The sequence below is a fragment of the Pieris napi genome, chromosome 19 (assembly GCF_905475465.1).
Source record: "Pieris napi chromosome 19, ilPieNapi1.2, whole genome shotgun sequence".
NCBI classification, from domain to species: Eukaryota; Metazoa; Arthropoda; class Insecta; order Lepidoptera; family Pieridae; genus Pieris; species Pieris napi.
The window spans coordinates 10328832-10351775 of NC_062252.1; the positions used below are offsets into that span (position 1 = coordinate 10328832).

At 33.6% G+C, this 22944-nt stretch overlaps 1 protein-coding gene across 1 annotated transcript in view; it reads left to right on the top strand.

Annotated features, from left to right (window-relative positions):
* The window catches only part of LOC125059084 (Down syndrome cell adhesion molecule-like protein Dscam2), a 56182-nt gene that overhangs the window by 16072 nt on the left and 17166 nt on the right, over positions 1-22944 (top strand). The window contains exons 3-9 of the mRNA XM_047663285.1: positions 5269-5296; positions 10730-10758; positions 15498-15586; positions 16988-17079; positions 17459-17610; positions 18227-18317; positions 19907-20366. Coding sequence (XP_047519241.1) covers positions 5269-5296; positions 10730-10758; positions 15498-15586; positions 16988-17079; positions 17459-17610; positions 18227-18317; positions 19907-20366 — 941 coding nt within the window. The remainder of the gene's footprint in view (positions 1-5268; positions 5297-10729; positions 10759-15497; positions 15587-16987; positions 17080-17458; positions 17611-18226; positions 18318-19906; positions 20367-22944) is intronic.

The following is a 22944-nucleotide window of genomic DNA, read 5'->3' on the forward strand; positions in this document are numbered from 1 at the left end:
ACCTTAAAGTGTGACTACCGCCGATTTCTATGTCTGTTTCATATTAGAATTTCCCAATAGGCGACCAGCCATCTATACCTGACATTCGCCATCGACTTCTTGGCTCTCACAGCCGGTTTCCTCACGATGTTTTTCTTCAGCGCACGAGCAAGTGTCAAACGCATATAAACAGAACGTCCATTGGTTCACAGCCGGAATTCGAACCTACGACGGCTTACATTGCACTGCACTGTTGTGTATTCCATACAATATTATTAATCTTCAATTTAATGTAAGGGTCAACTCTGAGTACGGCATCTGTAAAAATAAGAGTCATTCGCTTCACATTCTCTGATACCAGTTTAAATATATTTTTTTCTTAATTTAGCGGTAGGCGTATTTAGATTTTGTTTCCCCCGTGATTTAAACCAGAAACCTTATACAGCCTGCAGTCTTAGAAGCTAACAATAGAGGAAGGGCAAAACTATAATAACACATTCAGGCAACATCGCGATATTAATCCACTAATGTATCATCAAGTTTCATCACGATCACTGAATAAAAAACGCTTGAAATATTGCATTTTTTTTCGTTTTTGTTGTAATTTCACCGCAATTCGCACGGAGCGCTGGCGGTCTGCCAAATGGCATTGGTTTTAAAATTTAACATCACACGTCGCATATTGATGCTTCATTTTTTAAGCGGCTTCAAAAATGTAGATCCTCTCGTGTGTGTGTGTGAAGCAAACTTTACATCAGTTCCACTAGAAGAAATTGATTGGTATATTTCATTATTCGTAACGCCATTCCTGAAAAACCGGAATAAATGAGTAAGCAACTTATTTATTAATCAATAGGCCGGGTTATCTGACCATCCATGATAAGCACTATTAACACTTATAAAACGACTCGAATTTTAATATATACACTAACGTATACATGTTAAGAGCAGTGGCGTCAGCGTGCGAATCTCATTTCTTGGGTCGTATGTTTGATCCCTGGCTGTGAACCAATGGACTTTCTGTCCTAGATTCTGTTCTAGACCTAAAAATTTGACGTTGTGTATCAGGCATAGGAGGCTGCCTATTTGCCTAATTGATGACAAATGATCATGAAACAGATACCTAGACCTAATAAGGTTGTAGTGCCACTTATCATATATAAGTTTATATCTTATATCTACGCATTTTACCTACTCAGTACAGCATTAAACTCCCAGGCTCGTTATTGTAAGGGCTACGCAAATAGGTTTTTCTCTTGGATCCCTTTGTTTGATCCCTAGGGAACTCCTTAATGATTATACACGCTGTTTGTGCTGTCATAAGCACTTATTTGAATTAACTGTGTACGAGAAATATTATAACTATTACACTATTGTGTTGGTAATTAAAAATAATTTCCAATTGATATAATGCGTTCGAATTTTAAATTCAATTTTTTTTATTTTATACCCTATAGTAACTAAAATTATATACAATGTACCCCTTTTATGTAAATTCAAATAACTTGTGCGCAGCTGTCCTTAACTTATATTTAAAATATATTATACTTGTATTGTACGAATAGTAGAATGTGTGTGTTTGAGTGTGTGTGAATGTGTAATGTTATATCATAACAGCCATTAAATACACTTCTTTGTAACTCAAGCAGCCATTGGTATAATTGTTTAACCTATGGGGACTAAGGTAGCGCATGATTTTGTTTAACTTAATATTTTGTCTTTATTTATCACAAACAAAAAACAAGGAGAAACAGATGAAAGATGGTAGTCTCTTGGCGCGGCTTCGCGGCCTTCTAAATATATAAATAGACAACAAGAACAATCAGACCTCTATATGTTTCATTAACAATCTCTCAGAAAGTGTTACACATATATAAATTCAATTAATAACGGAGATTTGACGACTGGTTTGAGAGCCACACACTTAATCACTAGGATAACATATTGTTTACCTTTCTCGGTAAAACAATAATCGTTGTATAAAAACACAGAAATTTATAATAACGATCAGCGAACGACGCCATATTTTAAGTATTCACAGGAATAAATCCAATATAACTATTTATTTATACTTTACATACAAAAACAATAAACATGAAACATGGTGAAAATCGTATGGTTTATTGCGAGGCTGTTTTTACTAGCGCTCCTCTTTCAAGCAACTCTTGCTAAGAGAGCTAAGAATTTATAATCTTTTAAAAAATTTATATAAAAAATGTGTATAAATTCCTATTACAAAAAAATCTGTCAGTATAACGCGATGGTGTACAATGTACATACACTATTCAATTGACACTCCCTGGTAATATTTATGATAGTAACTATGATTATTTTTTTCCGTTAACAGTAATTTTTTAACATTCCGGAGAAACTATAAAAATTATTATAACAATAATGGATTAGTGAAATAATCGAATTTATCAAATGAGCGATTAAATTTATTGTCATTTTATCACCGATATTTTACAGCTATTGAGTGGTTCCTGGGCTATTAGGTAAATTTGGAACTAAAATATTTTATTTTTAATTTGATATATATTTTTGGCAATTAAACTTATTGTTATTGGTAAAAATACGATTTACTGATTCACGCATACAACTTTCGATAAACAACCAAGTGTAATTAAAAATTGTTTCTCCCGCCATTTTGAACCTTCGATATTGTCCGTAACAAAATTAATATTCCGAACCGAGTTTTAAATTGATTTTTAAATGAGATTTGGACTTTAACGCTTTTATAAAAGCTTTAAATACAAAAATGAGGAAAGCGTTTCTATGAGAATAGAAAGTCAACTCAAAATTTATTTTAAAATAATTTTATTATTAATTGAAGAATAGTTGATTCCATGACCATAATTAAAAATCGGTTCATTTTAATATAATTTTGACATAAAGAGTTCTTTAGTAATGACCGGGCTAATAGAGTAATTAAGTTGCCAGCAAAACTGAATATTTTCCAGTAAAAAATACATGCGTTTATTGAACTCCACCTACCATACAACAATACACATGAAACAAAATACAGTAAAACTATTCAAAAAACACGAAAAACAAAACGGAAATGCTGCCAGCGTTAAAGGTACACTGCCACAAGGACCAAACTTTTTAATTTTACACCTTGCTCACTAAGTCTTTTGAAAACATTCCAGAAATATATAACTATCTTTTACAGTGTTACTCAGAGCCATCAAAATTAACATACAAGAGTTACGAACTCTCTTCAGAAGTTGGTTGTCAACAAGGTGATCCTCTTGGGCCGGCTATTTTTAGTCTCGCAATAAATTCTTGCATACAAAATTTAAAATCAAATTTTAACGTCTGGTATCTTGACGATGGTACTCTAGGAGGTAATGCAGATGTAGTACTTTCAGATCTATCTAAGATAATATCAGATTTTAGTTCAATGGGTCTAACTTTAAATTTTGATAAATGTGAAATATATCTCCATGGTGAGAATATGGACACCGACCATACAATAAAAAAAAAATTAATACCTTAGCCCCAAATATAAAAATAATAAATAAAAAATCGCTGTACCTCTTAGGAGCACCGATTTTCAAAGAAGGTTTTGAAGAATACATTAACTCGACAATATCAAAATTTAAAGATCTTTCTCACCGTCTTCTGGATATTACAGCACACTCAGCTTTGTTCATTTTAAAATTCTGCCTTTTTGTTCCGAAATTAACTTACGTACTTCGCTGTAGCCCTCTATGGAATCATTCAGTTTTTTTAAGTGATTTAGATAATCTTTTAAAAACTTCTTTGGAATCTATTTTAAATGTTCGTTTTGATACACCTTCTTGGAATCAAGCATCCCTTCCTGTTCGCTTTGGCGGATTAGGAGTACGCAAGATAACAAGTGTAGCTCTTCCAGCGTTTCTCTCATCTGCTCACAAATCTAGCAGTCTGGTAGGTAAAATCCTTAGATCTTATTCTACAAACTACGAGATTGCGGATTTGACAGATGCAAGAAACGTGTGGATAGCATCCAACCCAGGCTTGAGTTTGCCTTCTGGCGTCAACTTTCAAAGGAGCTGGGATGATCCTCTTTGCAAAAGTGAATTCAAAAAGTTATTAGGTCACATTCCAATAACAGACCGTGCAAGGTTGATGGCTGTGGGGTCTAGGGAAGCTGGACATTGGCTTAATGCTTATCCTTCGCCAAACACTGGCACCCTTTTAGACCCTGAATCACTTCGAATTGCCATCAGCCTCCGCTTAGGAGTGCCCATATGTACTCCCCATAAGTGTCCCTGTGGTTTTGAAGTAAGTAGCCTTGGACACCATGGCCTACACTGCCAAAAGAGTGCAGGTCGTTTTTCTCGCCATGCCGCGCTAAACGACATTATACGCCGCTCTCTTGCCTCCGTCAATGTTCCAGCAATTTTGGAGCCAACAGGCATCGCAAGAGACGATGGCAAGCGGCCAGATGGAATGTCTTTGATCCCTTGGAAAATGGGACGGGCTTTAGTATGGGATGCTACCTGTGTAGACACCTTTGCCCCGTCTCATCTCCTTCGGACAAGCCAAAAAGCTGGCGCGGCCGCAGAGCAGGCAGAAAATAACAAACGGCACAAATATAAGAGTCTTTCCTCCAACTTCAATTTTGTTCCCTTTGGAGTAGAGACTCTTGGGCCGTGGGGTTCAAGTGCACAGGCGCTTATTAAAGATTTAAGTTGGCGCCTGGTAGATAGTACCGGTGACCGCAGAGCTGGCACTTTCCTGGCTCAAAGAATAAGTCTCGCAATACAGCGAGGAAATGTTGCCAGCGTTAAAGGTACACTGCCACAGGGACCAAACTTTTTAAATTTGTTTTAATTTTCATTTTATTTATTTTTATTATTACTTTATAGGTTAAGAAAATTGTAAATACTGTATTTGTGTAAATAAATATGAATTCTATTAAACACTAATAATTTAATTATTATTATTATGTAGATTAAGAATATTGTAAGTACTGTATATTTGTGTGTTGGAAATAAATATTTATATAATTTTACAAGAAAAACAAATTAGCAACAACAAAACATTAGACAATTGTGAGCAAATGTTTTGTTTTTATCATCATGTTTTGAAAAATTAGTGATTTGATTTAAATTTATCTTATTATACTTATTTAGTTAATATAATATAAGGTGGGGCAGATACATTATTTGCTCTTGGCATTGAATATTGGGTCATACCGAGGTTTTCTCAATATTTTTCTTTACCATGCCATGCCTTTGCCTTACCGTTAGATAAGCCTAGTACACGTATGAAATATAATATCTATGTTATTTGTTTCAGATGACATAGAATCTCTAACAACATCAAGGTGAGTTATCAATATAAATAATGATAGCACCCTATTTTTACTTAATCTTAGTTCGCTAACTTAAGTAATTGCTCTGTTTATAATAGGTAAAACACTATTTAAGAGAAAGACACGACCATCATTTTAGTTGGAACAGTAAAATTATATATTATGTGGGTATTTTTCAGTGTAGTAGTTTTGGAGTTTATTGGTTGCAGATAGAGGTTTTGATCATAAGTTTTGACAACAATTATACTTAACTGCCCTGCGATTCTGTAACTCACTTTTCGAACTCACACAGCGGTTTTCGTATCGGCGGTCGCTCTCAAATCAGTCGTGAAGCAGTCATTTTATGATTTGGCATTTTGAAAAGGTGGGAGCTTGTAGTTTATTGTTTATCAGAATGCCAAATCATAAAATGACTGCTTCACGACTGATTTGAGAGCGACCGCCGATGCGAAAACCGCTGTGTGAGTTCGTGAAGTGAGTTACAGAATCGCAGGGCTGTTCTTATAATTATTACATCATGATAATTGATATTACATTTGCACGCCTATTTTATATGGCTGATTGTGCGGTCTTTTTTTTTATAATTAATCAAACTAAATGTACCACTTTATTTGCAAATAAAAATTTATTATTATTATTATTGTACAAATCTGAAGATAAGAGATAGATTGAATTTTGGCAAAATCAATTGTTCTTTTGCAGCGTCAACGCGTATATAAATAGTTTATTTTGAGCAAGTGTCAGGTCAGTGCTCGTAGCTCAGCTTCAGCTTTCCAGTCCAGTGGTCTGTGATCTGACACGCACAAGGAAACTTACTGCACTGTTAAATATTATAATATTGGAAGTATATTGATATTTTATATCTGAAGTAACACAGATATCGAAAAAAGTTACTATTTGTTTTAGTTCTCTAACATTAAAAGAATTTAAAATAAAGTCCATTTTTTAAACGTATTCAAAATGCGAAGAAAGTCGATGAAAAACAAGATTTTTATTAAAAGTTTATGTAAAAAAATAAAAAAAAGCGCAAATATAATCTATATTTTATTTAGTTGCTCGCTATCGCTAGAGGTAGCCAAATCCGCCCATAATTCTCCCTATATGAAATATATATACTATCTTGTTGGTATCGACAAGATATATTCTATATATATATATATATGTCAGAGATTAGGTTATAATAGAACACGGTGTAATTTCTCCATATATATATATCTCTCTCTCTTTATATATATATATATCACTCTCTCGTTTCATTCAAATAATAAAATAAAAATCACACATTTTGACGCAAAAACATTTACATTTTGTACTTACGTATTTTATTTATAACACGATTAAAAAAATGTTATCTAAAAGGTTTAAAGTATCTTTAAAACAGTGTCAATCAAAAATTAGATCCCTCATTCCCATCAATTTATTACCACGGAGAGTTCAAGATAAATTGGATGTGACGCCCTTTGGGAAATCACTGTCCGTATCGCACTCGCCTCTTGCGGCTAATTAGCACAAATTGCTAATTAATATAGCATCATTATGACAATCTTCGCTTGGTTAGCCTATTTAACGCATTTTACTTAAAAGTCCCAGGTTAATCAATGTATTAAAAAAAAACGCGCGAATACGCTTACGCAAAAAAGTAAGTTTTAAAGATTTTATTTCTCATGAAAATGTACTTCTAATATATACCTAGGTACAATCTTATAAGTAATAGTTACAACACCTATTCTAAAAAATAAAATACTACAAATACCTTACTAGATGAAAAAAAAAGTATCCGAATAGCAGAATAAGTTATAAAATATCGGATAAGTTATCGAATAAAAATAAATAAATAAATTAATTTTACGAATGCAAACAGCATGTGGTGCCATCTGTTAACAAAATTATGCATATAAAAGAAACCTACCACTTTGTTCTTGCGCCGGATAATAAAACAAAAAATGTTGTAGGTATATCAGAAAGTGCTTTAACATGCAGAATCGCAATATTGGCGCTAGATAGAAGAGGCCTAATGTGTAAAACTGCCATTCTTCTTTCGCAGTGGCAAGCAATAAAAAATTTCTGTCGTATTAACGTTATTACCTTAATGAAATCCTAAATTAAGTTTAACTAAAGTTAACACGATATTATTAGACTGTTAGGCGGAACGAAGTTCGCCGGGTCCGCAAGTGTTTCATAAAAATGTTTAGAATTTAATAAAATAAATATTAAAAGCTAACAAATATATTTAATTCTCTTTTCAATGATTAGTCATTTGACCGAAATTAGTCAGTGAATTTTTTAAATAGTCAATTTTTTGCCTAGAAAAGAAAATAAGTAATTGCGTTCTTTGAAAAATATAAATAGATTTAACCCAAACAGTGGAAGGCCGCAAACAGATAAAGGCTTTTATCTCACAGACCCTTTCAGAAGTTTTTCATCAAGAGTAAAAATAAGATCAAATTGTTTTGTTAGGGAAAATGTCTTGATAACAAACTAGCGTTTAATTCGTTTCACAAAGAGAATAAAAATATCAGTATAATAGAGTGGCTTAGTTCAACTGCATGTTTTATGACCTGCATTTTAGCACACTCAAACAACTTGATAAAGGTCAATGACCTTCAGAGGTCACTGGCTTTTTACCTAAGTGAAATTACTAAAGCATTTTTGCTCCATAATGGTGGAATTTCATTGTACTCGTATAGCATTTCGACCAACCAGTATAAACTAGAAAAATAATCATTCTGTTCCGACTGGAAATCGAACCCCATGCGTGGCTTTACCGTATAGCCACGAGACCCTCTGAAATAATGAATTTCCTGTACTTGCATTTAATTAATGCTATGTAACAAAATAGATGCCCTGGATATTTTGGACCCTAAAAACAAAAATTGGTTATCAATCAAGTTTTATTTAAACGACGTTGCGATGTTTGATTGTACATTTAAAGACTAAGGCTTTGTACACACATACTGGTACGTTTTAAGTTAAAGGATAAAGGTTTTTTGTATTGATGTGTAAAAATTTTAATAATACTGATAGTAATCAAGTAAAAAGCATTACTAAAATAATTTTTGATGTCATTCAAAAAAGTATAATATGCTTACATATTTTAGCTTTTGAAAATAGAAAAATTCGATAAATTAATTACAATCTTGATTATGAGGATAAATACTCAAAATCTCTCAAAAATATAAAATGGAAATATTTCATAGAATTTTTCTCTAATTTCTAATTAACTTTCAAAGAGACGAACTTAAACTAAATTAACACCATTTGAAATATAGCACTCCACTCCAACAGCCCTATAACAGCTTGAACTCGTATATAATTAATATCCGAGTTTCCGACTTCTTATGTTAGAATTATGTAAATTTTGACTTTTCATCTTCATACCCCTTTTGTGGGGGTCGGGGTTTGGTAATTTAGCCCAGCTCGGTATAAATGTGAGTTTGAAAGTTTTCTTATGTAATTATTTTTCATTTTTGTGTAATACGTGATGTACGTTCTTATGAAATGAAATTTCATAAGAACGTACATCACGTGTGATGATGATGATGATGAAATTTATGGGACAAACGGGCAGAAGGCTCACCTGATGTTAAGTTATGCCGGTACCCATTCACAATGCCAAATGGCTCGCAACTGCGTTGCCGGCCTTTTAAGAATGTACGCAACACAGGGCACGTTAGAAAACATAAAATCCAAAGATCTTGTCAGGTTTGACACCTGACCATATTCGTTTTAGGTTTTATACAGCGAAGGCGTCTTGATTTACGAAGGATCTTCATTAATATCCTTTCTATTAAATTAATCGTATAAGATGTATTATTTAACTTCAAGGGTTACTTTATAAAATATCCACTGCTTCTAGTGAAGCCACAAAAGTAAGCCAAAATTAATGTAACCACTGTCAAAGCGTGGGCGCTACGACAATTCGTAGTAGTTCAAAAGAACGTAGGTGCTACGAGAATTAGTAGCGTAGCAGCCACTTACTAAGGAAACCCGTAACTTAAGCTCATTCTAAGACAAGCTATCTACATCAAACTAGTTGTTGAATATGTGAAGCCTCCAGTGTGTAGAGTTTAAGATGTACTAAAACCTACAAATGTGTGTGCGTTCATAATTGCGTAGTAGTTCAAAAGAACGTAGGTGCTACGAGAATTTGTAGCGTAGTAGCCACTTACTAAGGAAACTTGTAACTTTAGCTTTAGACAAGCTATCTCCATCAAACTAGTTGTTGAATATGTGTAGCCTTTAGTGTGTAGAGTTAAAGATGTACTAAAACCTACAAATGTGTGTGCGTTCATAATTGCGTAGTAGTTCAAAAGAACGTAGGCGCTACGAGAATTTGTAGCGTAGTAGCCACGTACTAAGGAAACTTGTAACTTTAGCTTTAGACAAGCTATCTACATAAAACTAGTTGTTGAATATGTGTAGCCCCCCAGTGCTTAACGTGACACAATATAGCAGATGCATCTGTTATGTTCATAAAAACTGGAGCAAGTGTTGAATAATTCATAACATCGTGCCGGCACGAACCCAAGTTAAGCATTTGCATAATCCACTACACAACGCTACTGAATAAGCTTGAGTGGAGTACTACCTTTGATGATGCTACACATATGTATAGTTCAATACAGGTCCAATATAGACAGACAAGCAGTTTGACAAGTATTTGGTTCGGCTTGTTTCGCACGAGGGGTACAACCTCAGATTCTAAAACAATTTTGTTAAACGTTATCTCTTGCCTCAAATATTACTTAATCTGATTTAACTAAATAAATTCAAAGCCCTCGTTAAACGAAAACTAATCAACAAAGCTTTTTATAAATTTGAGGACTACTTAAATGATCCTAATCAAAGGACTACTTAAAAGATCCTAGAAAAAGGGATTGAATTGCTCCAGTTCAAACAATGTGTATGACAATACCTGGCGATTAAAAAGAGTGGCGGAAAGTTTCTTGCCAGTTCTTCTTACCCGCTCTACGCCCTTGACTTGCGAACTGGTAGTAAATGTAAATTTACGATTAATTTAACTTGACGATTCAAAAGTGTACTTGGTTACCCACTTGAATAAAGATATTTTGAGTTTGAGTTTGAACAAATTTATTTATTTTACTAGTGAACGGAAAGAAAAATGTTTCTTACCTCTTGTTTTATATGAACCTACTTATGATAAGATAACATAGAAATATGTGTTAGTATGAAAGTGTTTGTTGTTGCGTTTAGTCGGAAAGTGAACCAAAAAACCTACTCATTCGTTTGAAGTAAATCAATTTCATTATTATGTTTTAGTTAATAGTTTAATGTGTTTATTTGCTTAAATAAGGTTGGTTAGTTCTGGTTACTTATATAACGCAACTAGGTGATCAGTCCACTTTGTCTTGTCTGAATAAGTGATAGCTTAAGTTAAGCTTAAGTATGCAAACCGGATGTTTATTTGTATGGTTTCTGTTGCAGATTCTTGCAGCACAGGACTCTTATAAGTGGTAAGTAACTCCATGTTATTAAAAGTTTTTGATCGAACATATTAAAAACCTTCTTTATTTACGTGCGTTAAAATCTATCAAAGTTTTTTATTAACTTGTTATAAATAATTTAAATGCCATCTTCTCATCTGGTTCGTTCCATGACTACTATCAGCAGACAGCAGAAATAGTATTTCTTTCTCTCAAACATTCGCAAGTGTCTGTAACATATATAAAAATGTATCCCTAAACGATGCTCTCTGAATTTCATTAGCCTGCATATATAGTGTGTTTGCAAATTAACTATTCGCGTAAGTCATTTCCCGAGTTACGTAAGTTCATTAATCAGCTAACTAACGTCTCAACTAACTAAATAAGCAAGCTGATTGCTATTCGATATAATTCCGGTGAAAGCTTCTAACAAACTTATTTAATTACTCTTAAATAAATATAGTTTAAAAAAACTATAAAACACGCTTTTAAAGCACATCAAACTAAAAAGTGAAAAATAATTCCTTATTAAGGCTGAAAATGGTAATGAACAAAAAATACTGGTTTTATTGTGAAAAAGCGTGGCGCACTCTGTGCCATATTTTTCGTCTATCGAGCAACCCGTGTTAAAAGCGTGTTTTGAAGTTTTTTTTAATTATATTTATTTTCCACTTTTTAGTCCTAGCAGCAATACGTGTTGTCTCAATTTAATCGTATTGCTTTGTGGACTTAAAAAAAATTTAAAACTAAACCTATGAAATTATTATATTGTCGCTGATTCTTTATAAGTGTACAAAGTTTGAATTAAATCTGTCCGTTTAAAGTGGGTCAAAATCGAGTCCGAAGGAGTCGGATACATACATACATACAGGTGAAGCTAATATAAAGCGTGTAAAAAAGTCAGTTTCCTAAAAACAATATTGTTAATGAAAATACCAACTTGGCGGCAATTGATGGCGTTAATATAGTTATAATAGTCTGACCACAACAATACAGTTATCTGTCTAAATGATTGAGTATGATTTTAATATAAATTGCGATTTTATCCATTAGTTTTACTTAGTTGAATAGTGTTAAAAATATCACCGAGTGGAGCCAAAAGTAGCAATTGTATTGCAATATAAAAAATGTGCGCCTGAGCTTATAATACTCAATCAGAGCTTCAGCTGATGTAGACGGATAGAAAAAAATGGGCGATACTTTTAAACTACAATAAAAACTCGAGAACTTTACATTGAACCTTAGTATTAGATCATATATGGATCTAGAAGCATACCATTTTTTATTTCTCGGTTGCACAGAAATAACGACAATGTAACAATGGTTCATACAACCTATAGAATATATCAAGCCATAAAGTAAAAAAGGCAATGAAAAAATTACTTCCCAATTCATATTCCCTTTGATACGTAATTCCGAGAATTTATAACTATAATTGATCGTAAATCATCGGTAGGAATTCCAAAATTCTTTTCCAACACCCGCGAGCCCGTGGGAGCAACCAATTTGATTCGCAAACTGCAATCCGTCCCAGCCGTAATTATATTCCGATTTTCGTGGTTGAGTATTATCAACCTGTTTTCTGGGATAAAATGGGAAATTATTATTTTTTTATTTCCAGGCCGGTTAGGCCACGGATAAGCTCTAATCGAGAGTGGCAAAAAAAAGTGTGTAGTTTCACTCTCTATTCCATACCAATGGGACGGATATCTGATGCAAGTGCCGAGATAGATAGACGTTTTGGGTGCGCTAGAATCATTTGTTGTAATTTCAAAGAGATTGTTAAAAACAGACTTTGTTTAACAAAAAAAAATTCTTATGGCCGATCTAAGAAATAATGGACTCAGTGTTATACCACTGTAGAATCCTTATTAAACGCGCTAACTTTTAAAGCTACTTGCCAAACTGGAGTGATACATTTTTTTTTCAGGACGATCAGTTGAAGTAGTGCGAAAATTTATTTTGAAAACTTGGTACGGTACAAAATGACATTTTCCTAAAAGTTGGAGTGATCAGCACATACAGCACATCAGGTTACATAAAACACTATTCGGGATGACTTAAGAGAAAAAAAATTGGCAAAAAGTAAATATTTGTAACAACAGGAATGATAAAACTGTCACATGGTGTGCATTTTCTGGAATAACAAAAAAATATCCATAACTTCAAAAATACATGACCTATTTTTTTTTTAATTTTTCTGATAACTGGTGTGGCATTACCTATGAGAAAATTTCGACTTGACGTCGACTTTTGGGACACCCTGTATAAAGAAAAGAGCACGGTGTATGACGGGTAGTTTTCTTCCTTTTTTATACCCTCAAATATGGTTGAGTAGAAAGATGGCTGGCTCACGCGTCATGCCTGTGAACATGTCATGTTGCCGCTTCCGGAAACTGGACTGCAAGGTTTCCGTTCAGTTTTGTATTTTAATACGAATGAAAGAGCGGACCGTATCTCCCTCCTTCTGGTTTGTTCTATCTATGTTTGTCATAGTCATTTTGTATGACGATTTGATATTTTAAAAGAATACCCAAAAAAATTTACGCCAGCTTTTTCTCTCGGCCTACACCATCAGTCTTCTTTGCTGATGAGTAGGGATATCTACTAAGACAAATTTGATGACGTGGAATAAGTGATACCTGTATCTTATATTCCATAAGAAACATACTTTTGAATTTTTTTAAGCTGTTGAGTTCATAATTTCAATCACTCATCAGCATTCAAAAAAAAACAGCATCTTTTTTTCCAGACCTCCATACAGACACACAGACATGTCTATATCTGCTATAAATAATTATACATATAATTTCGTTAAAGTATAGGTACCAAAACAATGAAAAACATGGTCACCATGCTCCACCAGAATGTCCAATGTAACGAGGGTCGATAATGAGAGGATGGACATTTTAACTCTAACAGCGTACCTAAATCACGTTGCACCCTTGTACACTTTGACAGATTCTATTTTTAAATTTTTACACCTTTTGTTTTGACAGTACCTTCAGTTTTCCTTTAATAATATTCGATATAAAATAGCTATATTGTCAAATTTAACATACTCGATACTAAAATAAAACACAAGCCTTACACCTTCGTAATCCTAGAACATAGTAACCCAGAGGGTTATGTATATGATACCCTGGGGTGTTTGATATTTCAAGATTCTGGGGCTGCAAAACTTGTGTCAATTTTAGAATTAGTTACTCTTAACACGTTTAATTGAAACCCATAACTCCTCATTACCCGCGCTGTCGGGTAACGGGCAAATATCCAAGGTATTAGGAGATTGCAATCGATACTCAAACAAATTGGGTTTGGCTGTTTAGGAAATTTGAAACTATATGGCTTAACAGATACTTTAGAACATCGCTTTTCAGGAATGAATTACTCTGAGGGTAAATTTACTATTCATTGATATCAATAGAAACCACGATTGGTAGGAATTACGCTGGTTTAGTATAGAATAAAAAATATTTAAAAAAGTGGATAGAAGAAATAGAAGCGGTAGCAAGAAATGAATGGAGAAAGGAAGCTATGGACAGAGATATTTGGAAAAAGTCATGAAGGGGCTACTAAAAGTACGTAGGATATAGGTACATATTGGTGTCCCCAAGAAAAAACTATGTATATAACACATCTAAGCTTCATATTTTACTGTTATTATTTTTGTAATTAATCGGGCCTTTTATTATTATTATTAATAAGTGTTAGCCTAAAGTTTAAGTGTGCGATCCTCAAAGGTCGCAAGGTAATTCAGCCCCGAAACATTGTGACAAAACAAGTCTTAGACTCGTCTCAAGGAATAGGCGCTGAATACTAATACTTATGTACTAAAAGATTTAATTAACAGTATTTATTATTTGTATTGTTTAGATATTCCTAAAAAATATTAAACGATAATTCGAATATTCGTAAATATATACCAATGGCGCTATAAAATTTTAGATCTGGGCCTCAGATCTCTGTATCATTTCTAATTGGGATGTAGATCGCCTATCAATCTTTTGAACCTAACACACCGTGGACTCTCGGTCAATCCTCGCAAGTGCGTTGCCGGCCTTTTAAGAATTGGTACGCTTATTTCTTGAAGGTCCCTAAGTCGAACTGTTTAATTGAGCATCTGGTTTCACATAGTGGTCGTGCGCGGCCTAAACTGCCATAAAAATGATGAGTTCTGGAACGACGGACGTCAAGGTGATACGGGTGAAATTTCGCATTTTGCATTGACGTCCGATTATTAAACTATATATTATATAATACTAGCTGACCCGGCAAACTTCGTTTTGCCATGTATAATATATCTAGGAAACATTTTTTTAGTTCAATAAAAATAACTATCTTCTATAATAAACAAAGAGGTTTATCGTAGAGGGGTGACAATTAAGGGTTGTATGTATTTTTGTATGCTGTATCATAAAAAAAAAATAAAAGCAAAAAGATTTGTCTAAAAAATAAAAAAAAATTTAGGGGTGGGACCACCCTTAACATTTAGGGGGATGATGGAAATAGATATTATCCGATTCTCAGACTTACTGAATAAACATAAAAAAGGTAATAAGAATCGTTCGAGACGTTTCGGAGGAATATGGGAACGAACATTTTATATATTAGATGACGACTGCAATTGTTAACATCTTTAAGTCGTCTTTCGTTTTTTTATAGTTGCTTTAGAAGATACAGAAATCTGCGAAACACAGCTGGTTTAAATCATAATTATTGTTTTATTAAATCCAAGATGGAAATGAAAGAATAAATCTAATTTTCAGATGCGGAGTCAAGTCGGAGCAAGCGTTTCTCAGACAGAGTCATAATTAATCAACATTTTACTGAAAGAACACTTACGCCAGGTGGAGATGTGAGTAGCTTAATTAAGAGGTTTTATTTATTTCGTAATCCTACAGCTAACATAAATAATATATAAAAATAAATATTTATACTAAAGATAAACATGGAATACATAATAAATACAAAAGGTTCAAACATTTACGAAAGGAAAAATTATTAAATACATTTAACTAAGTAATACCTAATTCGGCTGTGTTGTGTGTTGGTGTGAAAGGAAGGGTATGTACGTGAGGGTGTGTATGTGGGGTGTGCTTATGATGCAGCTTATTTAGCGCTATGGATATTCTTAATACTTTTAAGCATAGCGATAGCTTAAACAATTCAAGGCTTAAATAGTGGTAGTTGTATGTCCGGGCTGCGCGATACAAAACTGCGTTTCGTGTTAATATGAGAAACGTGAAACAAAGCACGGTTTATTTAAATTTACGGTTTAATTTGGTTGTTTCTAAATTTAGCAGAGGTAACAGATTGCTTAGCTATACATAAAATGCAAGTTGCGATATTTAATCAGTAGAAATAGCATTTCTTTAATATTTAAAAGTAAGTCGGGTTTTTTTTTTTGAATAAGTATAACGGCTGGACCGATTTTCATAGTTTTTAATTTGTTGTATTGGTCACGAATAGCAAAATAACTTTAAAAAAATAAAATTTAATTAAATTTCCAAGACAAAATATTGCGCTTCGTAATGTTCCCTCAAATTAAACAACGTATTTAAATAAAGGTCTCGAATCGACAAGATATACCCACAATATAAGAATTATGTATGTATTGAAAAAGGATTGACATATAAATTGGTTGTCAAATATTTCTGCGTGAGTCCAAACGCTTACTTATTTGTGTAATAATTTCCTAATAAAGTAATATTTATCTTGCATTCTTAGAATCATCAATTAAGTTCAGATAGTCTGTAATACGGGATTCAGTGACTGTTAGGTACGAAGTTCGCTGGTTTAGTAATTTAATAAATTGAACCAAAAAAATATTTTAGGTGATTCATTCATTAGGGCATTCTGAAAAGGTGGGAGCTTGTAGTTTATTGTTTATCAGTATGCCAAATCATAAAATGAGTGCTTCACAACTGATTTGAGAGCGACCGCCGATGCGAAAACCCGCTGTGTGAGTTCGAAAAGTGAGTTACAGGTATCGCAGGGCTGGTCTTCAGCAGATTACCGATTTGTTTTAACAGATCTCAAATTACTTTAACTCAAACCAATATTATATATATATATATAATTCCATAAAATGCGTGTGGAAACTACAGACCCTAAAAAACTGTAGAAGAAATAATTTAATTAGATAATATATAAATATGAGACCAGTGAGAGACTGCCACAACAAGTTGATATAAGAGATGAATAAAAATAATATTAGTCATGTTCCCGTTTAGGCTAAAGTATAAAATGCTTTCAGGTCAGCCTACAATGTGCTGCAATCGCAGATCGACCACCCCAATTCTCGTGGCATCGTGATGGGATCCCAGTATCTAGTAACACTGACTCCAGGTATTAAATAATCATTCATATAATTGTAATACTCAACAAATAAGGAGCTATATTCTTATCAATACAAGTGTTTACGATAATGGTTTTTCTACTTCATCATTGTTAAGTCACAGTTTTATTGTAAAATATTTTTTATAAACATAAATTTCTCAGCCTTACTACTTAAAAACAAAACTATTTGAATTAATCAATTCTTTAAATTACATAAAAACAAAAATAGAAAATTCAAACAAGGGACGTTTATGGAAGACTTGAATCAAATGATATTTATAAAAAAAAAAAATAAACACTGTACCTCAGCTAAGAAATCGTTTTAAAGCTTCACAATGTTGAATCAATAAATGTGTTCTGTTATCCTATTTAAGATTTGTATTTCTAGATACGCATTTGGCCAAATCATGAGACCTGACGGTTCTGTGTTGGCTCAGTTGAATATAACCAGGCTTCGAGTAGAAGATGGTGGGTTTTATTCCTGTACAGCAACTGAGGGAGACCAAGTAGCGTCTCATGAGAGCAGACTTGACGTTTATGGTAAAATCTTTATATATAATTCTTCTGTGAGTGTGTATGTCACTGAACTTCTCTCAAACGACTGGACCGATTTTGATGAAATTTTTTGTGTGTGTTCAAGGGGATCTGGGAATGGTTTAGATTCACAAATCAGCCCGGCAGGTGGCGCTGCAGTCGGTACTTTCATACTTTAATATCCTAATAGCTTGAAATATCATGCAGGACAACGTCTGTGGGGTCCACTAGTATTATCATAATAAGAATAAAAAAAATCAATGGCGTTACAACCTTTTTAGGTCTAGGCCTCAGGTTTTTGTATCTGTTTCATGATCATTTGTTTATCTAATAGGCAAGTTGGTGATCAGCCTTCTGTGCCTGACGCACGCAATCGACTTTTTTGGGTCTAAGGCAAGCCGGTTTTCTCACGATGTTTTCCTTCACCGTTCGAGCGAATGTTAGATGCGCACAAAAAAATACCGTCCATTGGTGCCCAGCCGGGGATCGAACCTAAGATCTCAGGGATGAGAGTTGCACGCTGAAGCCACAAGGCCAACACTGCTCTTCATAATAATAATGCTATACCAATTCGGCCATAATGGCTATACAGCGATTGGACGTGGTCTCTTTTGATTTCCAGGTCCTCCATATATTAGAGCCTTACCCCCGATTAAGGTGCAGAGTGGTGAATCACTAAATCTACGTTGTCCATTCTATGGCTACCCAATTAGGTAATTAGATATTCTACAATTTGTTTTTTTGACGTGACAACGTCTTATAATTCGATGGAGCCGGCTGCACGTACGAAAAAACATGACTCATGCGGCGTTACCTCGCTCTGAGGCGTTACCTTGCTCTGAGGCGTTACCTCGCTCTGAGGCGTTACCTCGCTCTGAGGCGTTACCTCGCTCTGAGGCGTTCCATTTAAAATTGACATAATTGTATTATATTTATGCGTACAAATAAATGTAACTTGATCAATTCGATTGTGATTTCCATTTACCTCCTTCTCTATATCCATACATAATACCTATCAAACAAATAAAATTTAATTTTTGGAGTTTACTCCTTAAGAAACGATTTGAGTTATAAGGCCCGGTACGGGTATTTTATGAGGAGTAAAATCAAGTGTAACACGAAAAGTTGAGGCGTTATGTAGAAAGAGACAAACATATATATCTGTAGAATTGAACGTGTAAAAGAATGAGATGGAATACATTACACAGACTTTTCTATTTTGAATTCACGTTTTGACAGCCACGTTACAACATTGTCAGTGTTGACAGGTGTAAAAAATAAAAGTAGATTGTCTAGCGTGCCATAGAGTTTTGTCAATAGTAATGGTCAGTGAAATTAAAACTAAAAAGATTGTTCATTCTTATTCTTCTCTTACTATAAAGGTAACTTTGGTCACAGAAAGAAAATCCTATTTGGGCATAGATGATGTAGGTACGTTTTATTACTACTACAAACATTTATATTATAAAAACATATATTCTTACCACCTTTAGTATGAAAATATGGTCGACAGCCACAGAACATTATCGCCATCTTTGTTCTGCAGTGCATTTGACACAAGCCGAAACTATAAGCCTGGGACAGCAGCTAACACCACAGCTTATAAAGTATGGAAGTCGTTCGTGCCGTTTTGTATAGAAATCAAGATTTATTTTAAATAATAGACTCGTTTATTATTATTATTATTTATATTGTTTTGTAACATACTTTATGTAATACGCTTTATTGAAGTAATATAAATGATCCGAATAATTACAGATATATCTTTGTTTCTCTTATCATTTTAGCAGATGCGTTCATTTACCCTTTTTTTCTATTCGATAAATGTATATCATAATTATCGTTCGTAAGGAGTAAACTCCAATCGTGCGTCGTAGGTGACATACACACACTTTTTTTTTGAAAAATGCAACCATCCCATCAATATTTTTTAATGACGTTGTCACGTTCAACTATCGTCAGTAAACCGACTTTACAGACAACCGATTTTTTTAATAAACTTTTATCACGGACTATTATTTAAATTGCTATTTTTGCATCGTGTCCAAGTTTAGTGTACGCAATTTAATGTTTCAAATACTTCTATTCGTATATTTTATTGCTTAGTGAAATTGTAATCATAACGATTTTTGTGTTTGAAACAAATAAAATACTGCATCAATTTCTAGAATTATTTCATCATTAAAATTCTAACTTATGTGTGAGTAACTAACAAAATATTTTTAAAATTTTTAAGGGAATCTGAAAAAAAAGTCCAAGCAATCTGTTAAGTTTTAAAATAATGTAAAATTTCATTTTTCAGTAAAATCGACTGGGAATTCAAAGGTAAGATTATAACACCGAATAATCTATTCCCAAGTCGTTACAAACGCAGCCAACGAAGAATACTAAGAAGCAACAAAATAAGTACAAACAATTTTAAATACACGAATAATCAAGAAGTCGCCGACGGCCATTCTCTCAATTTGAAACGAAAACCGCGCAGTGCTGCCAACATACATGGAGTATTAACCATTCCGGAAGTTGGTAAAGCCAACAATAACGCAAAATATACATGCACAGTGACCAGTCCGTCTGGAGAAATGGCCAGACGTGATTTTGACATTAAAGTCATAGAAGCACCAGTGTTGGATGACCTGTTGCTAGGAAATAATTTGCAGGAAGGTCAGGTCGCGAATATTTATTGTAATGTGCGAACGGGAGATTTGCCGATACATTTCGAATGGTTGAAGGACGGAAAACGGATTCCTAGTAATTTAAAGGTTGGTCATGTGATCATGTTTATTTATATGTAGTTTTATTTATATACGTATATACAATATTCTTAACCTACATAGTAATAATGATTAAATGTGATAAATGGAAATGTAAAAATTCATTGCTGATTTGCAATACTGCGTTGAGCGAGAAAAGCACCAGTCTGGCTCTAGTTCCAACTCATAGATTTTTTTATTTTACCTTGGACTAACCGTACCTCCAATAAATGCTGTCCAAAAAAACGTTCGAAATGTCTATCTCAAAGTATCACTATCCCTGTCTCACTGCCCTATAAAATAAATGCCTCGAAGGTGTGTGATTCGTGTCCCTTGAGTGATGGACTGATGTTTGCAGGTCAATCTGGTTCTTTCTTCTCAAGTCCTCCCATTTATCCTTCTGTCTGCACATGTCCTTTCCCAAATATTTAATGTGTATTGTTAATTTCGAGCCTGAAAAAATCTGAAATAAACAAAGATTTTCAACCTTAAATTTTTAAGACATATTGACTTTAATTCCGAGTACAACATGCAAGAACCGTATGTCACACGAAACATTTAATTATTAGGTTTAAAGACTTTATTTCTCAAAAAAGACAAAAGATGTCACTTACATGAGAATAATACTCTAGATAACGTGACATTGTAGTCGTTCTTAAAATAATCACAATAAAATATAACAATAGTACATGCAATAAATTTAAAAATAAAAGTAAACAAAGAAATATGAATTAAAAGTAAGTAATAAGTAAGTAATAAGAAATGAATTTAAAAGTAATTTTCTTTAACATATTCACTTAGCCTCGATTTGAATGAATTAATAGAAGTAATATTTTTTATATCTGTGGGTAGTTTATTATACAGCTGTGCGCCTTCGTAGGTAAACATTTTTTTGCCATAGTTCGTACGTACTTTAGGTAATAGAGCAAGATCCCAGGGCCGCCAGACGTCACGTATTTTCTGACGGATGAAATGTGGACGATTGGGTAGTGTTAGTATGTACTATGATCGTATGCCTACCTGCTAGCTTGGTCAAACGGCCAATTTCCACGTATCAGGTAATCAAGGTACACAAAAACATTACTTACTTCACGTAAATTCTCATGGCTGATTTTTGTATATGTTTTCGAGTGTATAGTTAAAAATAAATTGTCAATACTCCCAGACACTTTCCGTCGGCCATATTGCTTAACAGACGCTTTAAGGGTCTCAAAATAATTAGTCAACTTCACGTAAATTCTGACGCTCCATTTTTATATATGTTCATCCGACAACTATTTTAAAAGCTTTGACAAGAAGACAGACCGATCCAAGGGGCCAATCATCCCCTAAACTAAATTTTAATATCTCTATGAGTGGGAGAGCATTATCTACGCGCATGAGACTGAGTGAGACCGACTGCGCTGTTAAAGCCATGAAAATTACTTGAACAGATATTTTATAATTTTTAGAACTTTTGTTGACAAGTAAATTATAGCAACAAAAATAAGAAAAAAATTGACACATAATAAATAATACTAAAGTTAGCCGACATTTTTTTTTTTTCAATTTATTAATTAGAACTAAACAATATTTTTAAAAAATACCACTTATATTTAAATAGCAGCAATTTTTTTAATTAATTATTTATTGGAAATTTGGAAACAAAGTGGAAAAATATATTAATTCTTCAATATTTCTTAACAGTGGCTTTTAATCTTCATTATCATCATCATCAAATATCAATCTTGAAATTGAATATCTAAATCGTGATCGTCATCATCAGCATTATCCTTATTTTCTTACAAATAATATGAGAAACGAAAATAATTTACCTGATTGTTCTTCCAGCGGCTCACTGACAAAACCCGGTAATTGATCTCCATCGAACCAATGAAAATCATATTTACCATCTAGTAGTGTCCAGCCATTGTTTTCGGGGTTGAAAATATTTATCATCTTCATACTTGCATTGTTCCAAAGCTAGCCCGTCGAAACTGTTGCCAAAGCTCACTTTTACAAGGTGGTAAGTTACTGGCATCGAAGTTTCTTAAATTCTTTCGATTGAATTCTTCATTTATATCAGATACCATGTATGTAAATGATAAACAACTGTAGTCTGGCAGCATCTACATCAATTATTCCAGGAACGTTGTAAACATCACAGATAAATTTTTGTATTATGTTGAATACACGTTCTTCTTCATCTACATCACCAACAAAATCCAACGTACCAAAACGGTGAAATGCTTGTTGGTACTCTTCATTTTTCTTCAAAATATTAAACGGCTTTTGCTTGCCCTTTTTGAATACATAATAATAATTTTTCAAGTAATTTTCATGGCTTTAACAGCGCAGTCGGTCTCACTCAGTCTCATGCGCGTAGATAATGCTCTCGCGCTCCCACTCATAGAGATATTAAAATTTAGTTTAGGGGATGATTGGCCCCTTGGATCGGTCTGTCTTCTTGTCAAAGCTTTTAAAATAGTTGTCGGATGAACATATATAAAAATGGAGCGTCAGAATTTACGTGAAGTTGACTAATTATTTTGAGACCCTTAAAGCGTCTGTTAAGCAATATGGCCGACGGAAAGTGTCTGGGAGTATT